Below are 25,415 nucleotides of genomic sequence, written 5' to 3' on the forward strand. Positions count from 1 at the left end.
TCCTCTCTGCATTCCAAACCCTGGCCCATCTATATGAACTCTGTCACAGCTGATGCCCTCCTTGCTTTGTGTTGGGGTGCATAATGTGTGTCTATGTGTGAAGGATTGCTTCTCTGTGCCTTTCTCCCCCTGACGCTCGCTGGTCCCCCGACAATGCTTCCCTTATATGCACATAGCACACAGACGCACGTGTGCAAACGCACATACACACACACACACACACACACACACACACACACACACACACAGACACGCATTACACGGAGCAAAGTGTCAAGTGCTGCGATGAGGAGACGGTGAGCCTGCGCCTCGTCACTGCCTCATAGCCGTCATTACCATCACACAGGAACCGTGCGTGCCGGGCATTCCACAGCAGCACACAGTGGACACATTATTATGACATTTACAAGGCCATGGATGCAGCGTGATACGTGTGTGTGTGTGTGTGCGTGTAAGAAAATGTTGTCCACTCACAGTGATGAAGCGAGCGCCTCTTCGAAGGAAAGTCGAAGAGGCTCGATTGATGTTTTATCGCACTCGGATGCAAACACAAATCCAGTCCTGCAAACAGAGTAATAAAACCACTTACGACTCCCCACAATAATCCTCTTTACAGTCGTGATGTGCTGCTACTTATTTAAATCACGAGACTTTTGTGAATAATACAAGAGTAATCTTCTGCCTCTCCTCAGTCTCCACATATGCACACCTTGAACACAATTCAAGGTTTTTAACCAAGATCCGCAAACTAGCCAAAGGTTTGTGGACACAACATCAAGTTGTGTAGGCCGACGCTCCTTTGTTTCAAATGAGGGATGTAAAAAATGCTAAAGTATGAAATAAAGCTTTGGACAATGGTGTGCTTTCAGCTTTGTGGCAACACGTTGCTTCACCCTGACAATGCCACTGTGGGAAAAGTAGCGAGGTCCGTATAAAGAAATGATTTTTCCGAGTTTAGCGTGACAGAATCTTTGCACAGACTGTGAAACGCTCCTATAACTGCATTTCGTCTTATGTAATGTACCATATGTAATGTGGCCAAAGGTTGCATTGACTTGCATGTGACACTGAGAGCTGGAGGCTTCCGCATCACGACGGGCTGCTGACACGCATTCCAACGTTCCCGAGTCTCGCGAAATCAATTATGGCTGATTGGTCACAGCAACGATCATTAGTGACGTTGAACCCTGAAGTCTTCTCTCACAACTCGAGATTTGCAGCTTTAACAGCCGTTGCGAGGAATGCGTGTGGGAGAAAACGATCAGGTGGAATGTGCGTGATCGTCACATTGACATATTTTGCTGCTGGTATGCTGTTGACAAGCGGAAGTGAACAACAACACACAGTCATGGCGCCATGAGGAGACAGCGTGACATGCAGTTGGTCGCGACACTGATCCTGTGCTCCAGTACGATCACGATGTTCCCATGCCCGCAACGAGAGCACATTGTACAATAGATTGAACTCTTATTCACCATTGTCTGACAAAAGTAGCTCCATTTTACTGTGCAGCTGCTCGTACTGGCAAAGACGGATACACAGAGAAGAAGGGGAACATTTAGAATCCCCATTTCCTATCTCCTCCTGCTGAACATTTCATCTGTACATTTTGCCAAAACTCCTGTCCTGTGTCATGTCATCTTTCACATATTTTGCCCTTATTTCTGCGAGACGGTGACGGTGACTGGCCGGCTACAGCGAATGGAAATTAGTCACATGTTGAGTTGTACGTCTACGTGTCCTGTTTCTGGATAATTATTTATATTGGTAGGGCATATATATAATCAACATTTGGGAATTTTCAACATTTGATATGTAAAAAAGGGCAAATAAAACGCATTGTGTTTCACAACAGGACCCTGAATCATAAATATCTGTCAAAAAAGTGCTTCCATCAGCACATATCAGATTTGAGTGAAACTGTGACTAAATGCTGCATCAGAGCGTCATTTAAGATCTGTGGACATCTTTAGTGTAAGTGAAACAAAAAGTGACGCACTCACAAACTTCCCTGGTTGCTTAAGAAATACTCAAAGTGAAACTATTGCTGTGCAGTGATTACTTCATTCCATGAACTGAGAGGATTAGGGTGAACTAGAACTCAAGCCATCAGATGATTACGTGCAAAATGATCATTCATATATTTTTGTAAGTTTTTAGAAAAGAATACCAGCTTGCTGTTGCTCATGTTCTTCATCCTTCATTTTAGTAAAGAGAATATGTTTTGTGTGTGGGACTGTTAGTTGGACAAAGCAAGCAATTTGAATACGGTACATCAATTTGACATTTTTCACTTTCTCTCTGACATTTTCGAGATAACATTAACCAATTAATCGAGACAAAAGTCAATTAGTGGGCTGATGAAAATAAATGTTAATTGCAGCCCTAATGGAAACTACTGCTATTTATTCACAATGTATCAGTCAACCTGGATGCGGTGTAAGTAAATGGCTACAGCGAATAGAGTTGTCAGAGTTTCAAAACTCATTCAGTCATTCCTATTAACGGTTTGTGTTTACACCAACTTCTACGAGTCATTGTTTACGCACGAGCACAAACAACAAGCGCAAATGCTGTCATAAATCCATGAATTAGTCCTCATTCTTGCCTTATAATCAGCTCGACGTCTGATAGATATTCCTCATATTTGACTGAATACTCAACCAACAACAGAAGCAAATGAGCACATCAACAGTAACAGGCACACTGATAAAAGGACAGACAATTATTTCATTTAATAAAAATAACCGATAAGCCTATAAAACACTGAATTGAGCTGAACTAAATTAATTCCATTGCTGGGGGTCCTCCTGAGGGGCGGGGAGAATTATGGAGTAAATGAGTTGATTGGTCAGAGCTGGCTAGACGTTCCCTCAGACTGTACGCTGATTGGTCAGACCTCAGCAGGGTCCCGCCCACGGGCGGTGCCTCGAACCTGCTGTATGTTGAAGCGTTGCGTTCAACCAGTGTTGAGTTTAGAGGGTCTCTCTCTAGCGGGGTGACAAGTCTGACCACAGGAGCAACCGAGAGGAATTACCTGCCGTTTCAAGAAAAACAAATACAAAAACAACCACCACTTTTCATCGTTCCACCGCTGGATACGTAACTCGCCCTGGGGTTGGGATTAAGTGAAAAAGAACACTCTTTTTTTAGTTTTTCTTTTTAATTTGCTTTGGAAGACTCGCATAACACAATGGGATCCCAGGCATCCAAGGGAGATGTGGCCGCGGAGGCGAGCGCTGCAGCCGCCGACGGTGCAGCTGTCAAAACCAACGGACAGGTAATTACACTTAGTGCGCTTTTTCATTTTTCTATCAATGGAGACACATACGAATTGATTTTCTCACACGAAAACGTTAGTTTAACACATTTAGTCGACGCTGAATTGATCAAACTTGAATGTGAGGACATTTTTTGGGGCAAGTCAGGTGGGGCTTTTACGCATCGCTGTCTCCTGCAGAGCAACCCAAAAAAACGACCCCAAAAACGAAAGAAAAGAGCGAACTGTTGTTATTTATCTAGGTTTGACAAGTTGAGATGAAGCACGTTGAGTTGTGTGTTTTTTTGTGAATGAGCTTTAACCCAAAATCCGCACAACGTGTGTGATAGTGCCAGGCTTCAAAGGGGGATGGGGGGGCAGCTCGCGCGCACGTAGGCACCACTCCTCCCTGTTTAAAAGCACGAGCCTGGCTGTCGTCTGGGCAACAATTTTGCTTTCCAAAATTTCATCAGCGATATCTGTTTTGTTTTGTCATACATGTGATACTTTGGACCACTATTGCATCATTATGCATGTTTAATATCATACATTATTTATACTTATCAAGTGACACAAAAACGACTTTATTATTGATTGTATCAATCGAGCAGAATTCGTTTCAGACTGATTATTTGGGTTAATTAAAAAAACATCGATTGTCGGTGTTTTTTCATTCGTCTATCGATGAGCTCCGGTCTGGTCTTTTGTTGAGCCGACGTCTGTCTGGTACCCTGAGCGGTCTGCGAGGCGCTACCGCCGCCTATCGCTGGATGAGGGTACTGCAAGGCGTCGCCTCTGAGCCAGGCGACACGGTGGTTAATTGATGAGCACGACGCTGCTCTGAGAATACATGAGAAATGTACCTCTAAAATAGCCTCATGTATGTGCACAGAGTTTTTTTTATTACATTTAAACATGATTCTCTGTCTGAGCTTTAGAAACGGATGACTTATTCTGTCAACCTTTTTTTGTCTTCAGGAGAATGGACATGTGAAAACCAACGGGGATGTCTCCACAAAGGCCGATGGGGATGCTGCGGCCACCAACGGCTCGGCCGATGCAGCCAAGGAGCCCGAAGCCGGCGCCGGAGGAGACGCCATCGAGCCGGCGCCCGCTGCGGATGGAGAGGCGGCCAAACCCGAAGGCGAGGCTGCGGCCAAGGAGACCCCCAAGAAGAAGAAGAAGAAGTTCTCCCTGAAGAAGTCCTTCAACTTCAAACTGAATCTGAAGAAGGGCAAGAAGAGCGAGGCGGTCAAGGAGGAAGCGCCTGCAGCCACCACCGCATCCGCCGCCGCCAGCCCCTCTGAGGAGAAACCCGCCGAGAACGGAGCCGCTGCTCCGGCAGAGGAGAAGAAGGAGGAGAAGAAAGAGGAGGCTCCGGCTAAAGAGGAGGCTGCCGCTGCAGCCGAGGCCCCAAAGGCAGAGGAGGCTCTGGCTAAAGAGGAGGCCCCCAAGGAGGAGGCCAAGGAGGCCGCGGCCCCGGCCCCCGAGGCTACAAAACCAACAGAGGAGAGCAGCTCGACCCCGGCTCCCTCTGAAAAGAAAGAGTGATTGTACCTGCCGCTCACAATGAACTGGGTGAACTGTTTTTCAAGAGAGAGAGAGAGAATTTAAGAGCATATATATATATATATATATATGTGTATATGTATACATATGTATATGGATATATGTATATGTAAATATATACACATGTATGTGAGAGACTCCTTCGACGTGCCACTTTTCGTCATGATAACAAGACGACAGACTAGATTCACTAGATCACTTCCCTGGTTACTGCTCGACATCCGGACCTGGACTGAGTTTTTAGGCTGTGGGCTGGTCGCTGTGTGGAAATTGGATTTTAATGGCTAGAGCTTCGAGCTAATGACACCATGAAGTATAGATTGATGAAGGATGGATGGAGTCAAAGCATCTTTTCCCTTAAAAAAAATTCTGCAAATCAAGATGCCTCCTTGCTGAAGGAATGAAACTAGAAACTAGGACACCACCACCACCTGAAATGACTGTTGAATAGAGCAAAAAAAATAAAAATAATAATCATGAAATCAGAAAATTAAAGAGACTCGCCAACTTTTTACATTCCTATATTTTAACCCGAATTTGAAGTATTTTGTGGTGTATTATAGAGAAGCATCTTAAAGATTCAGAGAAGCTATTACTTGTTTGTTTAAAGAAAAGAAAAAAAAATAGACAACTTTGATTTTTACCTTACTATGAAAAAAAAAGAACACTTAAGCTTGCTGTGTTCACTGTCGCGGTTTGATATGAAGCAGAGTTGTTTATCTGTCGTATGTGAGCCTGAATCTGCTTTGTCTCTGTAAATACATTGGATTGATTTCTGTTCTTTATTTTGCTAATGTTGACAGATGTTTCTGGTTTTATTGTAAAGTTGATAATGGTAAATAAATGTTGGTTACCTGCCCGTTTGTGTGTCTTTATGGTTATTTACATCATGCATTACATGTGTTGTGAGAGGCCTGCCTCTCGTATCAAACAGTGTTGTAGAGCTGCACTGTCAACAAACACCCATTGGCAGTATTAGTCGAGTGAGGAATTAATTATGATAATTCATCCACTTATTGAACAATTTAAATTAGAGATACAGTTTAAAGGGTGACGCTTCATTGATTCTGAAATCTTACATTGCTTTGGTGTCTGCATATAAGACAAATGAAAGAATAAAGAAAAAAAGAAAAAGTTAAATCGCTGCAGCAGCACCGTCTCCTCACACATTTGACCCGAGAACCCAATTTAAAGCAGCTTTTGAAAGATGAAACAACATACTCTCTTTTACAAACAATAAAATACAGAATTTCTCAGTTCACCTGTAGCCACAGTGGCTGCTAGTCAGCACATATAGCTTCGCTTTAATACGTCGTTTTCACAAGGAACCGTCATGTCACACACATATTCTCACCCCAGGTGGTTACAGCACATTACAGTGGGGATTCAAAAGGTTTATTAGAGCTATAAACCTGATGAGGCCCAACTTTGACATCCATTACTCTGCTCTATCATGTAAGTGTCACTCACTGGCCCAGATTTAAACGAACATATCAAGTCGAGTCCATTTTATTTATGCAGCCTAATATCACAAATCACCTCAAGGGGCTTTTCAATGCATAAAACAGCCGCTGTCCTCAGCATAAAGAAACATCAATCATCCAACAAAGACAATAACAAATATAAACCCATCAGCATGAGATTAGGAGTCAAATTATTCCATGTTGCGCCCCATTGGGTCATTATCTGATTCTCTATAAAACAAGAGAACACCCACATGTTTGTAGCCGATTGGTTGGGAGTTAATTGAACACACCATCACTACCATGTTAGCTGCAGTGACCCCCCCCCCCCCCCCCCCCGGCCCTCTATTAGTCGTATGGCCCCGAGATGCACCATTACCTCTGCCTCCACTCGCTCCTCCTCCTCCTCCTCCTCCATCACATCTACAATATTCCCTCCATTTGAGGCAGGCCACTGGCCTTCTGAACATGGCTAACTGAGCACAGCTCCGGATGGTCTGACCTTGTTCACATGCTGATATGATGAGTTCAGATCTGAGATCCACATTTGGAACCCAGTCTCCAAACGATTCTGAATTATTTAAACAAAGCTGAGGCCTCCACATGGATCCAGCCTTCTGCCTCCTGACCAAACGATTTCTTGAGCTCAATCAGTAGATTTATTGTCTTCAAAGACCATGCAAAAATCATCACAACTCCTACTGTTCTAAATACGCAGCAGGTACAGTGAGCTGTACATCACTCATAGTCTTTCCAGTGTTTAGTTGATCCTCTATATGCACTGCTTACTATACATGGTACTCTGTGACTGATCGGCTCAAGGATGCTGCATTTCTCATTCTCAATGACGGAGTCTTCAGAGATTTGGAGGAGACAGTCAAACACAGGTGAGCTGCCACTGCCACCTGCTGGCCATTACGTGGAACGCCACGAAGCTGATCGCCTATTGTCTGGTTTCCCAATCTGTTCCAGTGTTAAGCCTGCATCAAGATGTGCGTAATCAGTCTCATGCACTGCTTCATGGGCAGTAAGTGCTTTTAGAAAAACATGCATTTCACAGATTCTTCAAATGATGTATTCAGCTGTGTTTCAAGATGTACAGATATTGGCAAGAACATGCATGTCTGACATTCTTTGCCAAATCCAATGACCTACATAGATACATCTGCTTGCAAATGTCATTTTATTCTATTTTTGGGTAGTCAGGCCAGGGACAACTGATGAAAATGATCATTTTACAGTTTTTTTGACTTCTTGATCCTTTCCTGTCAAATAAACTAATGAAATACAATAAATATGGAAATACGTTGTCGAGAAACATATGAAACAAAACGTGATATTTTCAGTTTTTAAAGGTCGAGAGCTTCTTGTTGCCTCGTTCATTACAACAATGGAGGCAATTGGCATCGGATACATTTATACTTAATTCAAGCTAGATCACTAAACCATCAATGAATGGAGAGGAAACCCATCTATACGTACTATATCTGACTATATTAACCTGTTAAGGCTGACATTAAGGGTTATGAGATACATTCAGGCAAGGCAAGCAGTGTTAGTGAGGCCAGCTTCTGATTTTAAGTCGCCCAATCAGTGATACATTAATTGCAAAATTGGCAAACCAATAAAGTAATGGTGATTCTGGTGTGATGTGATGTGGGATGTCAGGATGGACCTGCATGCAAGTTCCACAACATGTAGAAGTGGGGTTATTTCATTTTGAACAACTTCACACCAACTTCACACAATTAAATGGTGCATGACACTGAACCCCAGGGACTTATGACTTCCCTGCAGAGAGGAACCACACTGAAGGAGCTGCTCAATGTATGTCATCAACTGATAGTCCAGTTTACTGACAATGAATTGGTAACGTTAGATATTACAAATTAGCTTGCCCTCTGTGTCACTGTTTTAGGCTCCAGTCTAGACACTGTCTGGTTGGAGCTGCAACCTCGGCGGGTCCTTTGGTTTGTAACACCGGCGCCTCCCAGCCGGGCGGATCGAGCATCTGTGATTGGTTGACGAGAGTCTCATCGCTATAGTTCCCCTGGTGCACGAGACGAGAGGAGAACCGGTGGGCACTTAACAGTGTGGAGTAATTAGGGGGTGTAAAATGGCGCTGTCTCAAGGAACAAAGAAAAAAGTTTGCTATTACTATGACGGTAAATACCCAACATGTGCACCTCAGTTTCTTCAGATTGAAGCGGTAGATGTTCAGGAAATTCAACGTGTATTTTGTTTTTTTAAAGTGTGCAGTACGAGCATGCTATCTAGCTAGCTAGCCTTTGCAGCTAACGTTAGCTTGCTACACCGGCTAGCTAGCTAGCCTTTGCAGCTAACGTTAGCTTGCTACACCGGCTAGCTAGCTAGCCTTTGCTTAGCTCGGTGTTCATCTCAGTTTCAAGTTATCCAATAACCAGAACAATGCATTTAATGTAGTTAAAATGCTGTTATTGGATTGTGATGTGTGGATATGTAGCGGTGTTTTTTTTTTTTTTTTTTTTTCTGAGAACAGAGGAGCCACATATCTAACGTCGCTAATCTCATCAACGGTCTCCCAAATTGCTTAGAACTTCCGGTTATCAGTTTCAATATTTAGAGGAACGTTATGTGTCGTTAAGTTTTTAATGCATTTCCTTTTTTTTGCGATGCATTTGCACTCAAAAAGAAAATGCTAGGGTTAGATATCGTGTGCACGTTAAGTGAAGAAAGTACCTAAAACGCTTTGTATTAAATGTGCGCATCGTCGAGCTTTTAAATTTCACTTTATTTTTTGTATTTATGTTTGAAAAAAATCGGATTACGTACGTTACTGACTTCTATCTCCTCTGCTGGCAAACATAGTCAAGTAGCAGATGAATAATTCAAGCTACAGTCCAGCAAATCTCCTATTTATATATCTCACATTTTAATATCGGGTCAGTGGAAGATTGTCCAAAACCGTGCAATAAAAACTGGTTGGTGTCGAACTTTGTGTACTGATAAACTACATACAATCTGCAGATAAACTAGGCATGAATAGAGTTTGGCATGAAGGAGAGACTAAATGCATTGTGGCAATAGGTTTTCAAGCAGATTTTGTGATGTAAACTTGTCTGGGTGGTTATTTTTTGTTTCAGGGGATGTGGGGAACTACTACTACGGCCAGGGCCATCCCATGAAACCCCACAGGATCCGCATGACGCACAACCTCCTTCTCAACTATGGACTGTACAGGAAAATGGAGATTTACGTGAGTGATATCACTCCACACAAGCCCCCGACACTAGGATCTTTACATCGTATATTACATCATAATCTTTAAAAAAGTAAGGGTCACATGGACAGGGTGATGGTACACATATTCATCATAAACCATTCAGTATGTCGCATGTTTCTGTTTGATATGGTCCAGTGGTCTTATCAGTGCAGTCTTGTTAGTAATGCATGTGTACAACATATATTCAAAAGAGTGAGTTTGATCCAGAAAGCTTTGGCAGCTATTTGCCTGTTAACTAAGATGTTTTAATTGTTAGTTTCTCACTGTCATGCAGGTATTTTTTTTTTTTTGGTTGGCTATCCTAGTCCATTAGTTTGTGTTTGAATATGTGGATAACCTTGTCTGAATAGAGACTAGCCACTCAGAGACTGTTTGCATAAAACGTGTTAAAATCCCACAAACCCGATGGCTGCTGTTGAATGAAGAAGTGGCAGCAGTCACTTTTCCTCCTCATCTTTCCTTCTGCTTCCAGAGACCACACAAAGCCAGCGGTGAGGAGATGACAAAATACCACAGTGATGACTACATCAAGTTCCTGAGGTCCATCCGACCCGACAACATGTCTGAGTACAGCAAACAGATGCAGCGATGTGAGTGTCCGCTTTACTCCAATGGACGCCGAAGTATTCTTGCTGTTCACAAATGTTGAATTTGCTGTTTCTTTTTCTTGCAGTCAATGTCGGAGAAGACTGTCCGGTGTTCGATGGTCTGTTTGAGTTCTGCCAGCTCTCAACGGGTGGATCTGTCGGTGAGTTATGCCAACCACACGTCCCATAATCCCCCTGGTGCACCGGCCTCCAACGAGTGGGACATGTATGACGTGTGCATGGAATAAATCAGAAGTAAAGGCCTTAAATTAAACTAGCTAATCCTGTCTACCTGTTGTAGCCCTCACTGGGGAGAACATGTGCACGCAGCATTGTCCAGATTGTCGGAAAATCTATAAAGCACATTTATAAATGTGAAGACGATATAGGACATTTGTATCAACACGCTGACGGCCATTTAACCCATATTGTATCTTTCCTCTGTTAACTTTTTACTCTAGCTGGGGCATTGAAGTTGAACAAGCAGCAGACGGATATCGCCGTCAACTGGGCCGGCGGACTCCACCACGCGAAGAAGTCTGAGGCGTCGGGTTTCTGCTACGTCAACGACATCGTCCTGGCCATCCTCGAGCTGCTGAAGTAAGCTGCTCTCTTCCCTTTTTAAAATAATCATCCTGCGTTTCTGCTGATCCGTCAGTGCGTGTACATTTTAGATCAGGTTTAGCTGAATTTGATCTTCTGCTGCCATGGAGCTTTATTTTTGATGCACACAATCAAACATTTCTCCTTTCGGTTTGCTGCCTTCGTCATTATCTTAAAGTGTCTTTGCATTTTTACAGCCTGTAAAGTCCCACTGCGGACGACACGCTTTACTCAGTCCGCAGAGCTTTGACCATGTTGTTAACTGGATGCTCTCTCCTCTCTAGGTACCACCAGAGGGTCCTATACATAGACATTGACATCCATCACGGTGATGGAGTGGAGGAGGCCTTCTACACGACAGACCGGGTCATGACCGTCTCTTTCCACAAGTATGGGGAGTACTTCCCCGGCACCGGAGACCTGCGGGTGGGTTTGTTAATTCTAAGATCATCTGCGTAACTTGTGTGTGGGCTGTAATTCAGTTCTCTCCACTCTGTGCAGGACATCGGAGCTGGAAAGGGCAAGTACTACGCAGTAAACTACCCGCTGAGAGACGGCATCGACGATGAGTCCTATGAAGCGATCTTCAAACCTGTAAGTCGGCTCTTATTTAGGTACTATCGAACCACCACAATCACTCTTTACTCCACGGCTGTTAATATGTGTGTGTGTGTGTGTGCGTGTTAGATCATGGCTAAAGTCATGGAGATGTACCAGCCGAGTGCTGTTGTCCTCCAGTGTGGAGCGGATTCCCTTTCTGGAGACAGACTGGGCTGCTTCAACCTCACCATCAAAGGTATTAACACGATTCACTCGCCCTAAACCGACATGTAGAAGTGCTGGAGAATGCTAATACGTGCGAGTTCCTCCAGGCCATGCCAAATGTGTGGAGTACATCAAAGGTTTCAACCTGCCCCTGCTGATGCTGGGCGGCGGAGGCTACACCATCCGCAACGTGGCCCGCTGCTGGACGTACGAGACGGCCGTCGCCCTGGACTGCTCCATCCCCAACGAGCTGCCCTACAACGACTACTTTGAGTACTTCGGGCCCGACTTCAAGCTGCACATCAGCCCGTCCAACATGACCAACCAGAACACCAACGAGTACCTGGAGAAGATCAAGCAGCGTCTGTTTGAAAACCTCCGCATGCTGCCGCACGCCCCCGGTGTCCAGATGCAGGCGATCCCCGAGGACGCCCCCCACCCGGACAGCGGAGACGAGGACGAGGAGGAGGGCGACAAACGCGTCTCCAGTAAGAGGCTTCCACAGGCATAGATTTAGACAGGAAGTGGTCACGTACACACTCCACACTCCACGCTACTGTCAAGTTGTACTCTGTGGATGTAAGTATGCCTTTCTGTGTTTCAGTCCGGGCCCACGACAAAAGGATAGCCTGCGAGGAGGAGTTCTCTGACTCTGAGGACGAGGCGGAGGGTCAGGGAGGAGGCCGCAGGAACGCAGCCAACCACAAGAAGGCCAAACGAGTGAAGAAGGAGGAAGAGAAGGAAGGGGAGGAAAAGAAAGGTAAGACTTGTTCCCAGCTGGTGTTTGTAGATGAATGTGTCATCATTCTGTAATACCGTTGTGCTAATCGTTTATCTTTCTGCCTCTAAGAAGTGAAAGAGGAGGAGAAAGAGGAAGAGAAGATGGACACATCAGGGTAAATATAAAATCTGATGAGTTATTTATTCTATTATATTCCTGTGAAAACATCTCCGTCAAGCCAAAAACTTCATTTCACAAGATTACGTTTGAACTCATCACAATAATGTTTAATCATTTACTTTTTCCCAACACTCATTCCTACTGTTTGGAGCTTTAACGCATCATACTGTAGCCTCCGGTTGTTTGCTCCGTTATGAGCAGACGTGTGATTACTCTGAGCAGCAGAGTGAATGTGTCAGCGCTGCGACATAACGCCAACAATAAACCGTGTCGCCGCATCTTATCCTAAACGAAGGAGACGACGTGTGTCCTGTGAAACCCTCTTGGTCTCAAAGCTGTTTACCTAGACTGACTGTCTGTCTGGTGGTTTGATGCATAAACTCCTTCGTTTGTTTCAGACCAAAAGAAGAGGTGAAGACCACTTGAAGTGTGACACCAGGAGGAAGAGTTGGTTGTGCTGTTGTCCTCAATCCCCACTGATTCCTGTATTCTCCTGCTGTGACAATAGGAGCCTTTTTGTATCCCTGTTTTATGATGTGTTCTTATGGCCAAGCCTGGTTTACACTGTAGTATTTACGTCTGTTACCAACCTCAGTGAAACACCGGTCCACAGCTGCTTATCTCAGCAACCGTTTTGCATCTGGAGCCTCTTGAAGTATAAAACAAATGACTCACGGATCCTCTTTTCAACTCTTTGTGTGAACCGGGTCTGCTGAGTGAAAAGCACTCGGATCATTACTGTTCCTATCATGGTGTTACAGATTTAAACAGGCTTGCGGGGCTCACGGTCGAAATACCTGCAGAGACGAAGATGATTTATAAGTATAGTGCTCACGTGCAAATAAGGCTTTTCTGTTAGTTTTTAAACATCTATTTATGATACTGTAGGATAACCAGCATTTGGCTTGCTGTGTTGATCAGTGAATGCATGTTTAGGATAATCTCGCCTTCAGCATGTATATATTGCTCCCTCTGTGCGGACAGGCCCCATCGATGCTCAGTAACTTATTTTAATTCACGAGCGGCCCCTTCAGCCCACCTTCCTGTGAACATGGTCAGTGTTTTCTTTCTTGTGGAAGTGTGAATGGTCGTGAACCTCTTCAGAGGTTCGGAGATGTTTGGAAGTGAGTGACTTGTTTTTGATATTTTCTACCATTATACATAAAGGTGGAGTGAGCTGGTTAAATGGACCCTCGACATGTGGTTGTTTGGAGTTTTATCCTTGTGAAATGTGCATTATCATAATTTTAATAAAAAATGAAGTGATCCACGTTTTTCCGCCCAATTTTATTTATACACCCTCAACAGAAAAAAACAACTAATTATGTACTTTGCTTTTGTTTTAGATTCATTACTTTATCTAGTTTTTATTTCTGGTAACTGTTAAAGGATTATAAATTGTTTAATTGTTGAATGCCTATATCACAGACACAACTTGTATTCAGTCATTTTATGGTGACCTGTGGTGGAATAGCAGAACAGAAATTGAATGAACTTAAATTTAACTTATTTGTAGAATTGGACACCGTTGGTTGGTGCTTCAGTTCATCGTCTCTCCTTCCTGACTGAAGCTGTGGTCAAAGTAATGAAGCCTGACTAATCCATCATGTCCTCCACTGCTGAAGCTAAACCGTGCAGGAATCATGTTGGCAGTGATGCACAAAGACTTATGAAGAAGCTTCTTAATGTTTGGTCAGTGTGTGTTCGTCTCTTACATCAGGATGGAAGAGACTAAATACTATTAGTTTTTTTCCGATATACTATAACAATTTACACTTCCGTTCAGGCAAAGGCTGTTTGACTTGCCCGTCTGATTCTCTAATCTTCGATATGTCAGGAACACCCGGACGGACTTTCTTTAAACTTCGACTCCCGGATTGACGGACGAGAATTTGATGGTCAAAGTTCCCCGTGATCTCACAAAACAAGTTGACAATCAAGAATTCATGCACTAATTATAATTATCACACAAATGTCTAATAGGTTAAAAATAATGAGGTTTTCGACAAACTTTTTTTTTTTTGACAAAGAACTGTGAGGTGGTCCTTTTAATATGCTTCTCCTCTATATTGCATTACATTACTGTTGACTGGCAGAGTTGAATAAATCACACAGCCACGACTTGAATTCAGTAATTTTATGGTGAATTGGTGCGGAATGGCAGAACAGAAGATACATCAACTCAAATTCTACTTGTTTATAGAATCAGATTAAATAAAGTTGGGAATCGGGGAGTGTCTGTTCTGAAGTCCAGTCACGATCGCTCCGAGGATCCAGGGCACAAAAGTTGCTTCTGATCCCACAAAGACAGTTTCCCCGAGTGATGTTAGAAAAATGACAAAAAAACACCAAAACCCTCCCGTCTCAGAGATGCAGTCCTGACCTCTTTACCTTTATTTGAAGCAACGGGTGAAAAGTACACCGATTACAGATCAGGTCAGATGAAGGGAATGAGGCGAGGTGGTTAGTAGACTGTAAATGCACTTCAGTCTGTGGTCGCTTCTTCCCGACTGGACTGAAGCTGTGTGCGGAAGGAGCCCGACTGTTTACGCCTCCAGCTCAAAGTCAAAGTACTGTGAGTCAAAGTAATGAATCCTCGTGTATCCGTCTTCTCCTCCGCTGCTGTAGCTGTAAACAAACAAACATTGTACAAAGGAAATGTTGGCAGTGATACACACAGGGACTTTTGACTCGACCACTCTACAGCATAGGTCAGTGTGGCGTCTTACCTCTTGCCATCGGGGTGGAATGCCACACAGTTGATGGGGCCGAAATGACCCTTGACTCTGCCAAACTCTTCTTCATAGGCAGCATGGAAGAACCTGAGGGGGGGGGGGGAGAGAAGAAAAGCCAGGGTCAGCGCCTCGGTCTGAACTGTCCCGAGCAGAGTGGATATGGGACCAGGTACGTTCATGTGGGACGGTGGTTCCTTCCTGACCCGTGGAGTAAACCTCGGGCACACTTTAACTCACCTGGCCTCAAACTTGCCGATCCTGGTGGAGGTAGTGGTGACCTCCATGGCCTCCTGTCCACCTCCCATCACCACCTGAGAGGTAAGGACCAGATCCCGTTTTTCACTTGACAAAACAGTTTGCGGCAAACAAACGTGTACATGGTGACAGCACGCACAGCCTTTCCTCGTTTCACTAAGTCGGCACTTACATGATCCATATCGGGGGAGATGGCAGCAGAGTTGACGGGTCTCTCCGTCTTGAAAGTCTTGATGTGATCCAGAGAGGCGGAGTCAAACAGCTGAGAGGAAACACAGGAAACACCCAAAGTATGATGTCAAACAACAGGCAAGTTCAGATAAAAATCAGGTGATCAATACATGGATTATACACAGTATATACACTAAATCGTTTCTGGTGTTATATAAAAACGTTACACGATAAAAAGTAGCAATTTGGTGACCCATATATTCACAACATGTCTGGTTGTTTGTGTCAGTGAGCCGGAGAGTGGACGGGGATCTCACCTTGGCCGTGTTGTCCTTGGAGGCGCTGATGAACATGGTCAGATCCACGGATGTCTGGATGTCGTTGATCTGCTTGGTGTGATCCTTGGCCTTCTTGATGATCTCTCCGTCCTGCCAATAAATAACAGTCACAACATTCAACTTTGAAGATTAGGAATTTAAATGAAAAATGCACTTTCAAAAACTTTTTTGCGGTCCAATCAAATGCAAAGGATTTGATTTAAATCCCTCTTGTAACTGCGCACCGCTCAAATATTCTGTTTCACTGGAGATCCTCACAGCACAGAAGCTAAAGAAGCTCCAACTTTGGCTCCACTGGGACTTTAACAGCCGGTGCCATATGAACACAGTTCAAAGACGGTGTCTGACCCACCTTGGCGCTGAACTGGTTGAACTCTCCGTTCTCGTGGCCAGCGATGACGAACTCTCCCAGCGGTCCCCACACAGCGCTGGTTATCTTGTGGTCATTGCATGGTAGCGACAGGTAGGGCTGGTTGTCCTCTGCAGAGACAGAAACTCACTCATTATACCACCGAGAGGAGCCGCAGTTATTCTACCGCACTACAACTGTAACAGAAGATAATCTCCTTTAAATATGATGTAATCATACAGTGATGTGTGACACCACGACTTTGTTAAATACTGAGAGAGAGCTACATCCTGTTTCCTGCAGAGGAATATTGCAGTTTTTAATTAAAGACAAATTCAACATTTGCAATGATGAATGATTTTCAATCCACTTACATGAATTTGCATCAGTACATATCTAATTATTGCTGCTAATGTAATAAAAAAAGAGCCACACAAGTTACTATTTTGACTTTAGTGTGCCGTTACACCCCCGGTGTGCAGTGTGTGGTGCGTACCGATCTGCTGTGGATCCCTCAGGTCGAAGAAGTTCAGGAAGCACTGGTAACCCATCTGCTTGTCTGTGGAGAACATGATGATGTTTCCGCTGAAGTCGAAGCCGCACGTTCTGACAGCGGAGTTGGTGTCGAGCAGGGCCAGCTGTTTACCTGTGAGGCACAGAGACACGGGGAGTTAGTGGATGTAGGACACACGCTTAGTTCTTGGAGTGCAGCTCGTCTTTACATACCGGTCTGACAGTCCCACAGTCGACAGCTGTTGTCTGCGGATCCCGTCAATACGTTTTTAGTGTCCCCTGAGAGAGTGCACGTTAAGGAGCCCAGCATGTATGAGAACAGACACTGCATCACATGAACGCACGGTCGTATAAACGTTTCAACTAAAACACAAACAAGTGTGTTTCTTGAAGAAGGATACAGTCACAGTCCACACACCACACGGCTCCTGTGTGTCCATTGTAGGTGCCGAGCCTCTCTCCGTTGACAGAGTACCACACGTTGGTTACCTACAGTGGGAGACATTACAATATAAGTTAATAGCAAACACAATTGCAGGTGGAATAACAAGATAACGGCAGAGCATGTGCTCGTTATCTCACCGTGTCTTTGGCTACAGAGAAGAGCAGGTCTCCTTCTCGGTTGTACTTGATTTGAGTGATGGACCTCTCGTGGCCCTGGAGCAGGATGGGTCTCTGTGGAGAGAGACCTGTTAACTTGATACAACAGTCCAGCCATTTGCTTCAAATGAGGAGCAGGTGACTCCATGAAGTTCTATGGCGTTTATTATTATTGGGGACAATAGGTGATCGGTGCTGACGAACCAGCTATAAATGTTATGTTTACTTAATTCATCTGAGACTATTGTACACCAGTGCAGTTCAAACAGCCGGCGAATCATCTTGCATCTCTCACAACATGCAGCTAACAGTAGCCAACAGTCGTGCTAACATTGGCTAATTCTTAAGCTAACGTTAGCCAGGCTAGATATGCTAGCTTAGCTAAACCGGAGCAAACAGTCTCAGCACGATGAATGTGTATTTATTCTGATATATATATGTACACATAGCTCGCGACAGACGGTCAGTAATAAATATTCACAAACCATTGTCGTCAGCTGGGTGTAACCAGTCGACCCAGTATATTCACTGCGACTCCCGTAAAAAAAAGAGAAAAGATCAGCACTCGTGTTTCAGGGCGCCGGAGCAGCGGCGGAAGAGGAAGATGACGTGTATCCGGGGAAGACAGGCAAAATAACGTTAGCACGCCCTCTCTCGGTGGTACTGTAGTACTGCACCCAAATCACCTTAACGCCCAATCCCTTCAGTTTAAAGGTGTTTAAACGGGATTTAAAGGAAATATAAATTGATTTATTAAAAGGTAAAGCACACAATGTGCTATTAGAAATATCTATAAACATTGATTAAATTCTGTAATGTGTATTTTTTAACAATGAAAAAGACAAAAACTGCATTTTTGAAGATACATCAAATTCAAATGTAGTTTGGTGGTCTAAAAGTGCAAAAACTGCACACACCTTTCTCGTATTAAAACATGCGTTTCATTTTTAAATCTTTTCTAAATCAGCCAACACGGTCAATCAACAAACAACTGAAATACACACCATTACATCTTTTATTTAACAAGAAACAACATATACAGGGCCAGATAAAAGTACTGCAACAGACAAAAGAAAGGAAACATCTTTGGTTCCTTCTCATGGTCAATGAAGCTCCACATCTACCACGGGACCAGAGGTACACCGATTCTGTCCTGTGGGACAATGGAAGAAACTACGTCTGCCATTTCTATTTCAATTGAAAATGAGTCTATACGTTGACGCCATGTTACCAATGCTACATATGAAGTAGAACATAAGAATGACTGAAGAGAAATGCACGTGTGAGAGTCAAACTACGATTCAGAAGTCCAATAACTCGGCTCAGTCACTGCACCGCGTGAAAGCACCAGGAAGATGCACAACATTACGTTGAATGTCCGACATCTACCAAGATTAATAAGCTTCAAACCTAAGGAAAAATAAAGTTCTGCTGTGAGATATGTTGTCTGTTCATACAATACATCCATGCGAGACAGTCGAGTTAATGAATATACATTCTCAGCTAAGTGCTCGTCAGTTGAGACAGCCACAGGAAAAGAAAGAGGCAAGAGGCAAGCGTTGCATAGAGGTCCTCCAACATTCTCGAGTAGAAACCTGATTACAAGCTACTGCCATTACCAGGGATGGGAGGAGACAATCATAGCCATGTGACAACTGAACTCAGGAAGGTTAGGAATGAAAAGTCATGAAATGAACACCGTATTACATTTTGTAAATGTGTAACAAGATCTATGTTATCGTGGTGCTCTGTAAGATACATACATTTCAACATCAGAGATTATGCTTCAAACAATAAATACAAACGAGAAAAACTGCACAAAAGAAGCAGTGTGACGCAAAAAAAATAATAAAAAATTGTTCCCTAAAACGGTCCACAAGAACTGAAAACTCTGAAACTGAAGAAAAAGGAATGAGAGAATGAGAGAAATCCAGAGCGAGTGAGAAACGTCCTTCAATACATTTGTAGAATTCTAGATTATTTCTATGACATTAAGAATTGGACTGGCCAAAGAAATGATCATCTTCACATCCCCGTTAAGACTTCAGCTGAAAGAAAAACATTAAATTACTAGGAATGGATTTTAAAACATCACACACACACCCCTCTGATGACTCCTCTTGTCATTTACCTGCCTGCCTTGTGTCATCCCGAGCAGCACTGTTGCTTTTTCTCGCTCAGCAGTTGTGTTTGATGCAAATCAAAAAAAGGGAATGTGCAGTGAAACACAGAGGCAGCCGGTGCATTTACAGGCACACTGTAAGTAGTACTGATAATTAGATTATTACAGATTGCTGCTGCCGTCATATAAACAGGGTCAAGTTGAGGTGTAAGTTGGAGTCTGGCAGAGCTGGATAACTTCTCTATTTTTGAATTACTGTGATCAGTGAAGTCTGAACTCTGTCAATGTTTTTGGTCGACTGAAAGCCACAAACAGCAGCATGTGTAACACGCCTTTTGGAGTGTCACCTTTAATCCCCTTAACGAGGTCCTTCACAGTAACTGTTATGGTGTGCATGTAAATGTACTGACATAATGTACGTTAGAAAGCCTGCAGGGCATGCTGGGAGGACACAAGTTAACATCACTTTCCTCCAGCTGAGGAGGAGCGGCTTGCAGGCTGGTGGCTTCATATTAGGTGGCTTGATGCTGGAGGGGGGAGAGAGGAGGCCGTGAGCAGCGTTTGCTTCATTCAGCGACGGGCAGAGCCCTCGCCTCTTCTAGCGGGGAGTCTGTGTCCAGTTCTGGGTCACAGTGGCAGGACTGGGAGCAGGGGGCGGAGTCCGGGACGGGGAGGCCGTCGGGCTGCAGCAGAGAGTCTGTGGGCGGCGGAGAGGGGGAGTTGGTCTGCGTGTCGGAGGCGGGGGGTCCCACCGCGACGGCGTCCTGACCGCTGAGGTTCTGAACCTTCTTGTTGAGCTCGTTGCGTTCGACTTTCAGGGCCCGTCGCAGCTTCTCCAGCCGCTGCACTTTACCCTGGAGAGCTTCAAACTCAACGTCCCGCACAGACTTCTGGAGACGAGACACACACACACACACACACACACACACACACACGATGCACACGTCAAATAAATCGCCTCATCTGAACTGAATATCTATCATTATAAAAAAACAAGTTACTGTATTCTGGCGATCTAAAAGTGGTCGGTCAACAAACCCTAAAAGCTGCTTTACCTCTTCTGACATCTCCAGGAGAGCCTTGTTGCTGCTCTCCCACCTGGACCGATACATGGCCGTCTCCTTCTCCAGCTTCTTGATCTTTTTAGTCATCTGAGACACAAAAGGAAACGCGAACGTCACGTCCTGCAAAAGGCGAATACGATTCGTCCTTCTCTGAATCTCACGGCCTCGGACGCCTCACCTTCTCCATCTCCTGTTTGAACGTGGTGAAGACTTCATTGCTCTTGGACAAAGTGGTCTGAAACTCTTCGAACTTCTCCGTGTACAGTGAGAGCTGAACAACAACAACAACACAACAGGTTTGATCATATTAGGACGCAAACATTGTCAATTACAGTCCGACTGTAAAAGGTGAAGAGTAAAGGCTCGATGAGAAACCTGCTGCTTGAGGTGAACTTCCTGCTGCTTCATCAGCTCACACATCCTTTGAGACTCCACGGCTTCTTTCAGCAGCTGAGGAGACAAATCCCGGGAACATATATGCATTAAAAACAGGAGGACACACACACAGTGCTTGTTTTTGTAAATGTGAGTCAGGAGGATAATTACAAAGTGTTTCTCTCTGTCGTGGAATTTCTCCGACTCCCTCAGCAGCTCCTGAGCGTGTTGCAGCTTGGCGTCCACCAGCTGCTGCTGCAGATCTTTGTGATTCACCAGTTTGTCGATGTGCTGGTCAGAGAAATACAAAGCCTGTCACACATCCCGTAAAAAGGCATTCCACTTGCAGTGTGAAATCAAAGAGAACTACAGCCCTTAAAGGATGCCGTTGTGGAGGACAGTGTGCACACACCTCTTCTCGTAGTTTGTACTGTTCGTACAGCTTCTTCAGTTTCTCGGCCAGCTCCGTGTTCTCTTGTCGGAGGCTGGCGTTCCTCTCGTTGTGCTGCTCCATCTGAGCCTGGATGTCGTTCAGCGTCACCTGGAAGTGGGAGGTCACCTCCTTCCTTTTCTCCTCCTCCAGACGCGTTCTTTGTATTCCCTCCTCCTGCAGACGGACAGAAGTTGAAGATGGAAGTGGAAAAGGATGTGCTGCTTGTTTCCACTTTGAAAAGCTGGCTAACCTCAGAATCATCTTAAAGTGATCAATTCTGCTTATTCAGTAGTTCACAGAAAAGCATTTCCCTCCTTTTGTAATGCACCTCCACAAACTGCAGTTTAAAAAACACCTGTAAATAGAAACTTTGAGCAAATGCATCTCATGAAGGCAGCTAATCGAAGGAGTCAGACACCCAAAACTGCGTTTAAATAAACTGATAAATACACAGGAACTGGACCTTAGACAGGCCACAGCTGCAGGAAGTCATTTATCGGATGGATGCAGCAGTTCGGAGTCTACATGCAGGACGCCGGTGCTGTTCTGTTACCTTCAGAGTGCGGTTGTGTCTCTGCAGCTCCCTGCAGAGACTCTCCAGCTTGCTGCGAGCCAGCAGGGCTTTGCTGTGCTCGTTCCTCAGGTTGTCTTTCTCCTGGACCACCTGGTTCTGCTTCTTCTGCAGCACCCGCATCTGCTTCTGGGTGTTGCGGTGCTCCTCCAGCTGTCACAGACACACAGAAGCATTTTGATGTTGTTCCACAAGATTGGACGGCTGATATTAGACTTGTTTTACCAAACAGGACGCCTCGAAAACAAAATGATGCCGTGTGTTAATTACATGTTACGGTTCATCTGTTTGGGGTCATAGACACTCGTCACTTGGTAATATTAAAACAATACTTCTATCATCTATAGTCAACTACTTTGTTTCATAATAAGCTGTTCAAAAAGTAGTAGAGTAGTAGTATAATTACGGCTGGGTATTTTATATCTAAATATATTGATATTGGGATATGAGACTGGGTATCATCTTGGATTTTGGATATCGTAAAATGACATAATGGTTTTAAAGGCTGCATTACAGTAAAGTGATGTAATGTTTTAACAGTCTGTTTTACTATTTGTCTTAACCCACGGAGTCAATATATCCACATTACTGATGGTTATTGATCAAAAATAGCACCAATAGTGAACCCTAAAGTATTGATAAAGGTATTTGTTAACAAATATTGTGATATTTGATTTTCTACAGGTCGACCCTGCATGTAATGTGACCTATATTAACCGTACATTGCATCCTTCATAATGAGACTACAGCGCATGATGCTAAGACCACACAGAGGCTTTGCTTCTCCTTCAGCCAATAGCAGCACAGCGGACACATCTTCATCCATCAGCTCCAACACACGCATCACACACACACATCAGCTTCATCCAGCTCTCGTACATCCAAACACACACGCTCTACCTCTCAAACGTGCAAAATAATTGTACGAGTAGTGTACAGTAGTGCTTCGGGCTAGACTGCGTGAAACACTCACCAGTTCAGCGTACTTCTTACAGAGGCCTCCAAGCTTTTCCTCCGGGGTGCTCAGTGTGTTCAGAGTCTGCATGAGAAGAGTGATCTCTTTGCCTGCGTCAACAAGTTAAACAGAGACAGGACACAATCAGAGAGCCGGTTAGAAAACACATAACTAGCCTCCAAACTGTCAACAGTTATCTGTAATAAGCAATTATTAGAGACGCTCCTTACCCAGACCCTTCACTTTCTTCTTCTCCTGAGTCTTCTTCTGCTCCTTCTGCCCTCCGTTGACTTTGCCCTCTGGCTTGCCGCCCCCCCGCTCGTTGCTCAGGCCGTTGAGCTCGGGGCTGTGTGACTGGCCGTTGGGCACGGAGCCGGCGTCGTCTGAAATGGTTTCCCGACAGTATGTGCTGAGGATGTCCTCCAGCTGCCGGCTCAGCTCCTCAGCCATGTCACATTGAGAAAGGGCCGCCTCTGCAACTAGACGCAGTAAAGGGAGGGGAAAAAAGGACTTTTTTCTTTTTTGTGAATTCTAGGACTCAGGCGTGGCAAAAAGTTGAGGTACTTGCAGTGAAGCTTCAAAGACATTTAGTCTTTAAAATAACTCCAAAAATGGCAAGTGGCTGATAAAACACAATGTGATAAAAACAAAAGTAATTTACCAGTGTCTTTGCTGATGACTAGTGAGAAAGATGAACCAATTATAAAGGATCAAATATATCAATCATTGCTGTTATTGATGCTGATCTATTACAACTCAATGCACTCTAGCCATCCACAGTGACAGGTAGGACAACAACGTCCTCTCCCAACAGTGACCATCACCGGTTCTCATGTAACAGAGACGGTCCTGTCAACAACGTACAATGTACCTGGTAAATAGTTCAAACTTTACCGTCACTTCCTGTCTCGTTGCCTTGTGAAGGTGTGACTGTCTGTGGAGACGTGTCTGTCTGTGGCGGCGTGTCTGTCTGTGGCAGCGTGTCTGTCTGTGGAGACGTGTCTGTCTGTGAAGGCGTTACTGTCTGTGGAGACGTGTCTGTCTGTGGCGGCGTGTCTGTCTGTGGAGACGTGTCTGTCTGTGGAGACGTGACGGTCTGTGGCGGCGTGTCTGTCTGTGGCGGCGTGTCTGTCTGTGGCGGCGTGTCTGTCTGTGGCGGCGTGTCTGTCTGTGGCGGCGTGTCTGTCTGTGGCGGCGTGTCTGTCTGTGGAGGCGTGTCCGTCTGTGGCGGCGTGTCCGTCTGTGGCGGCGTGTCCGTCTGTGGCGGCGTGTCCGTCTGAGGTTCAGACTCTTTGGGGCTGTTGCTGTCCAAGCTGTCTTTTGCAGGTGACTCCGTCCCTCCTGGTGTTGGCGGAGCGTCCTCACCGCCCTGGGTGGCAGACTCTTCTGTGTCTTGTTTTTTCATCTCTGGTATCTGTTACAAGTAGAAAAAGTCACGTACAGTTAACTACTTAAATAAATGATAATAAAAAATGTACAATATATACAATAAAAATAAGAGTAAAACATATTAAATATAAAAAAATGCACAGTATGAACAATACAAATAAGAGTAAAACATATTAAATATAAAAAAATGCACAGTATGAACAAGTAGTTCACACAGTACAAATAAGAGTACAAAATATTTTAAAAAGCACAATATATACAATGAAATAGAATAATATTACATATCTAACTAAACAGTAGTGCAAAGACTGAACCAAACAACAAACATAGCTGCGTAGTGTTTGCCAAAGTTAATAAGTCACAAAACATCCTCTTTCTGGTGATAACGGACGTTATATTTACTAGATTATTTGCATAAACACGTTCAACCACCAGACTAATTTAAATGGGATTTCGTAACACTTTCCTGTAAATTGGGTTAAACCTTCTCGTTACAAGAAGCACTAACGTTAGCTCTTGTGTTAACGTATGTTTATAATACTAGCTTTAGCTTGTGTACTAAGAGATGCCATGACAAAGCCAAGCTATATTTCCTAAGAGTGCCAGGTCCTCGCTAGCTTTCGCTTTACTATCACGTCAGCTAGCACCTGCTAACCTTCGTTAGCCTCAAGATGCGTCGAAATTAGCTTGTAACGTTAAATTAATTAGTTTTTACCTCTAAAAATAAAGACGGACTACAAACGTACTCGTCTGTGAATCACATCCCATGTTCTCTGATATTAGGGAGTTTGTTTACCTTCAGACTCAAAGGAGGAACAGCGAGTGTGTGTCTGCGAACTGCGGGTTTCCACAACAGCGTGAGCCAGAAAAAAAAGAAAAAGACTTCCGGTGCTAACTTTGGATTCTTCTTCTTTGTAGTTTATAAACGGCGGTTTACATCCCGACCTGGGACTTTGTCGCCACCTACAGTAATATAATGCCAATTGTTATTATAGATCGATAGATACTTTATTAATCCCACAAGGGCACATTTTTTCGCCACAGCAGCAATATGTGTACAGGTAAATAAATAAACAGAGTAAAAAATATAAAAAATCAAATGCACAGTATTTACAATAAGAATAACAGAGTAAAAT

The 25,415-nt window shown here is 44.2% G+C and overlaps 4 protein-coding genes across 4 annotated transcripts; 2 read left to right on the forward strand and 2 right to left on the reverse strand.

The window, feature by feature from the left end:
* Positions 1-2,983: 2,983 nt before the first annotated feature.
* On the forward strand, positions 2,984-5,687 carry marcksl1b (MARCKS-like 1b). The gene is made up of 2 exons (XM_079287703.1): positions 2,984-3,280; positions 4,238-5,687. Exons 1-2 carry the CDS (start codon positions 3,194-3,196, stop codon positions 4,808-4,810), a joined length of 660 nt encoding a protein of 219 aa, XP_079143829.1. The 5' UTR covers positions 2,984-3,193; the 3' UTR covers positions 4,811-5,687.
* A 2,662-nt stretch (positions 5,688-8,349) lies between these two features.
* Positions 8,350-13,665, forward strand: LOC306790924 (putative histone deacetylase 1-B). The gene is made up of 12 exons (XM_079287472.1): positions 8,350-8,456; positions 9,414-9,526; positions 10,026-10,143; positions 10,227-10,301; positions 10,602-10,740; positions 11,028-11,169; positions 11,245-11,337; positions 11,431-11,539; positions 11,616-11,996; positions 12,113-12,268; positions 12,359-12,404; positions 12,808-13,665. The coding sequence occupies exons 1-12, from the start codon at positions 8,408-8,410 to the stop codon at positions 12,833-12,835; spliced, it is 1,449 nt and encodes a 482-aa protein (XP_079143598.1). The 5' UTR covers positions 8,350-8,407; the 3' UTR covers positions 12,836-13,665.
* Positions 13,666-14,531: 866 nt separating this feature from the next.
* On the reverse strand, positions 14,532-17,963 carry eif3i (eukaryotic translation initiation factor 3, subunit I). The gene is made up of 11 exons (XM_079287959.1): positions 17,856-17,963; positions 17,353-17,445; positions 17,172-17,259; positions 16,984-17,049; positions 16,754-16,903; positions 16,261-16,388; positions 15,888-15,998; positions 15,572-15,661; positions 15,382-15,455; positions 15,139-15,231; positions 14,532-15,037 (listed from the first exon to the last, which is right to left on the reverse strand). Exons 1-11 carry the CDS (start codon positions 17,856-17,858, stop codon positions 14,956-14,958), a joined length of 978 nt encoding a protein of 325 aa, XP_079144085.1. The 5' UTR covers positions 17,859-17,963; the 3' UTR covers positions 14,532-14,955.
* A 412-nt stretch (positions 17,964-18,375) lies between these two features.
* Positions 18,376-25,127, reverse strand: txlna (taxilin alpha). Its single transcript, XM_079287652.1, has 11 exons — positions 25,076-25,127; positions 23,785-24,304; positions 23,121-23,369; positions 22,909-23,000; positions 21,918-22,088; positions 21,344-21,538; positions 21,103-21,222; positions 20,932-21,006; positions 20,735-20,827; positions 20,548-20,643; positions 18,376-20,382 (listed from the first exon to the last, which is right to left on the reverse strand). The coding sequence occupies exons 2-11, from the start codon at positions 24,293-24,295 to the stop codon at positions 20,059-20,061; spliced, it is 1,926 nt and encodes a 641-aa protein (XP_079143778.1). The 5' UTR covers positions 24,296-24,304; positions 25,076-25,127; the 3' UTR covers positions 18,376-20,058.
* Between the last annotated feature and the right edge of the window lie 288 nt (positions 25,128-25,415).

Source organism: Melanostigma gelatinosum (genome assembly GCF_949748355.1).
Source record: "Melanostigma gelatinosum genome assembly, chromosome: 17".
In the NCBI taxonomy this organism is placed as follows: domain Eukaryota; kingdom Metazoa; phylum Chordata; class Actinopteri; order Perciformes; family Zoarcidae; genus Melanostigma; species Melanostigma gelatinosum.

Bases quoted from the DNA above. Each gene is read 5' to 3' on its own strand.
- marcksl1b (XM_079287703.1), top strand. From the start codon at position 3,194: ATGGGATCCCAGGCATCCAAGGGAGATGTGGCCGCGGAGGCGAGCGCT. The intron at 3,281-4,237 runs GTAATTACACTT...TTTTGTCTTCAG, and splicing joins CTGTCAAAACCAACGGACAG to GAGAATGGACATGTGAAAAC.
- LOC306790924 (XM_079287472.1), top strand. From the start codon at position 8,408: ATGGCGCTGTCTCAAGGAACAAAGAAAAAAGTTTGCTATTACTATGAC. The intron at 10,741-11,027 runs GTAAGCTGCTCT...TCTCCTCTCTAG, and splicing joins GCCATCCTCGAGCTGCTGAA to GTACCACCAGAGGGTCCTAT. The intron at 11,338-11,430 runs GTAAGTCGGCTC...TGTGCGTGTTAG, and splicing joins ATGAAGCGATCTTCAAACCT to ATCATGGCTAAAGTCATGGA.
- eif3i (XM_079287959.1), bottom strand. The intron at 17,050-17,171 runs GTATCCTTCTTC...GCACTCTCTCAG, and splicing joins GTGGTGTGTGGACTGTGACT to GGGACACTAAAAACGTATTG. The intron at 16,904-16,983 runs GTATGTAAAGAC...TGTGCCTCACAG, and splicing joins ACTGTGGGACTGTCAGACCG to GTAAACAGCTGGCCCTGCTC.
- txlna (XM_079287652.1), bottom strand. From the start codon at position 24,295: ATGAAAAAACAAGACACAGAAGAGTCTGCCACCCAGGGCGGTGAGGAC. The intron at 20,828-20,931 runs GTTTCTCATCGA...GTTGTTGTTCAG, and splicing joins AAGTTCACCTCAAGCAGCAG to CTCTCACTGTACACGGAGAA. The intron at 20,383-20,547 runs GTAAAGCAGCTT...TCTCGTCTCCAG, and splicing joins TCCTGGAGATGTCAGAAGAG to AAGTCTGTGCGGGACGTTGA.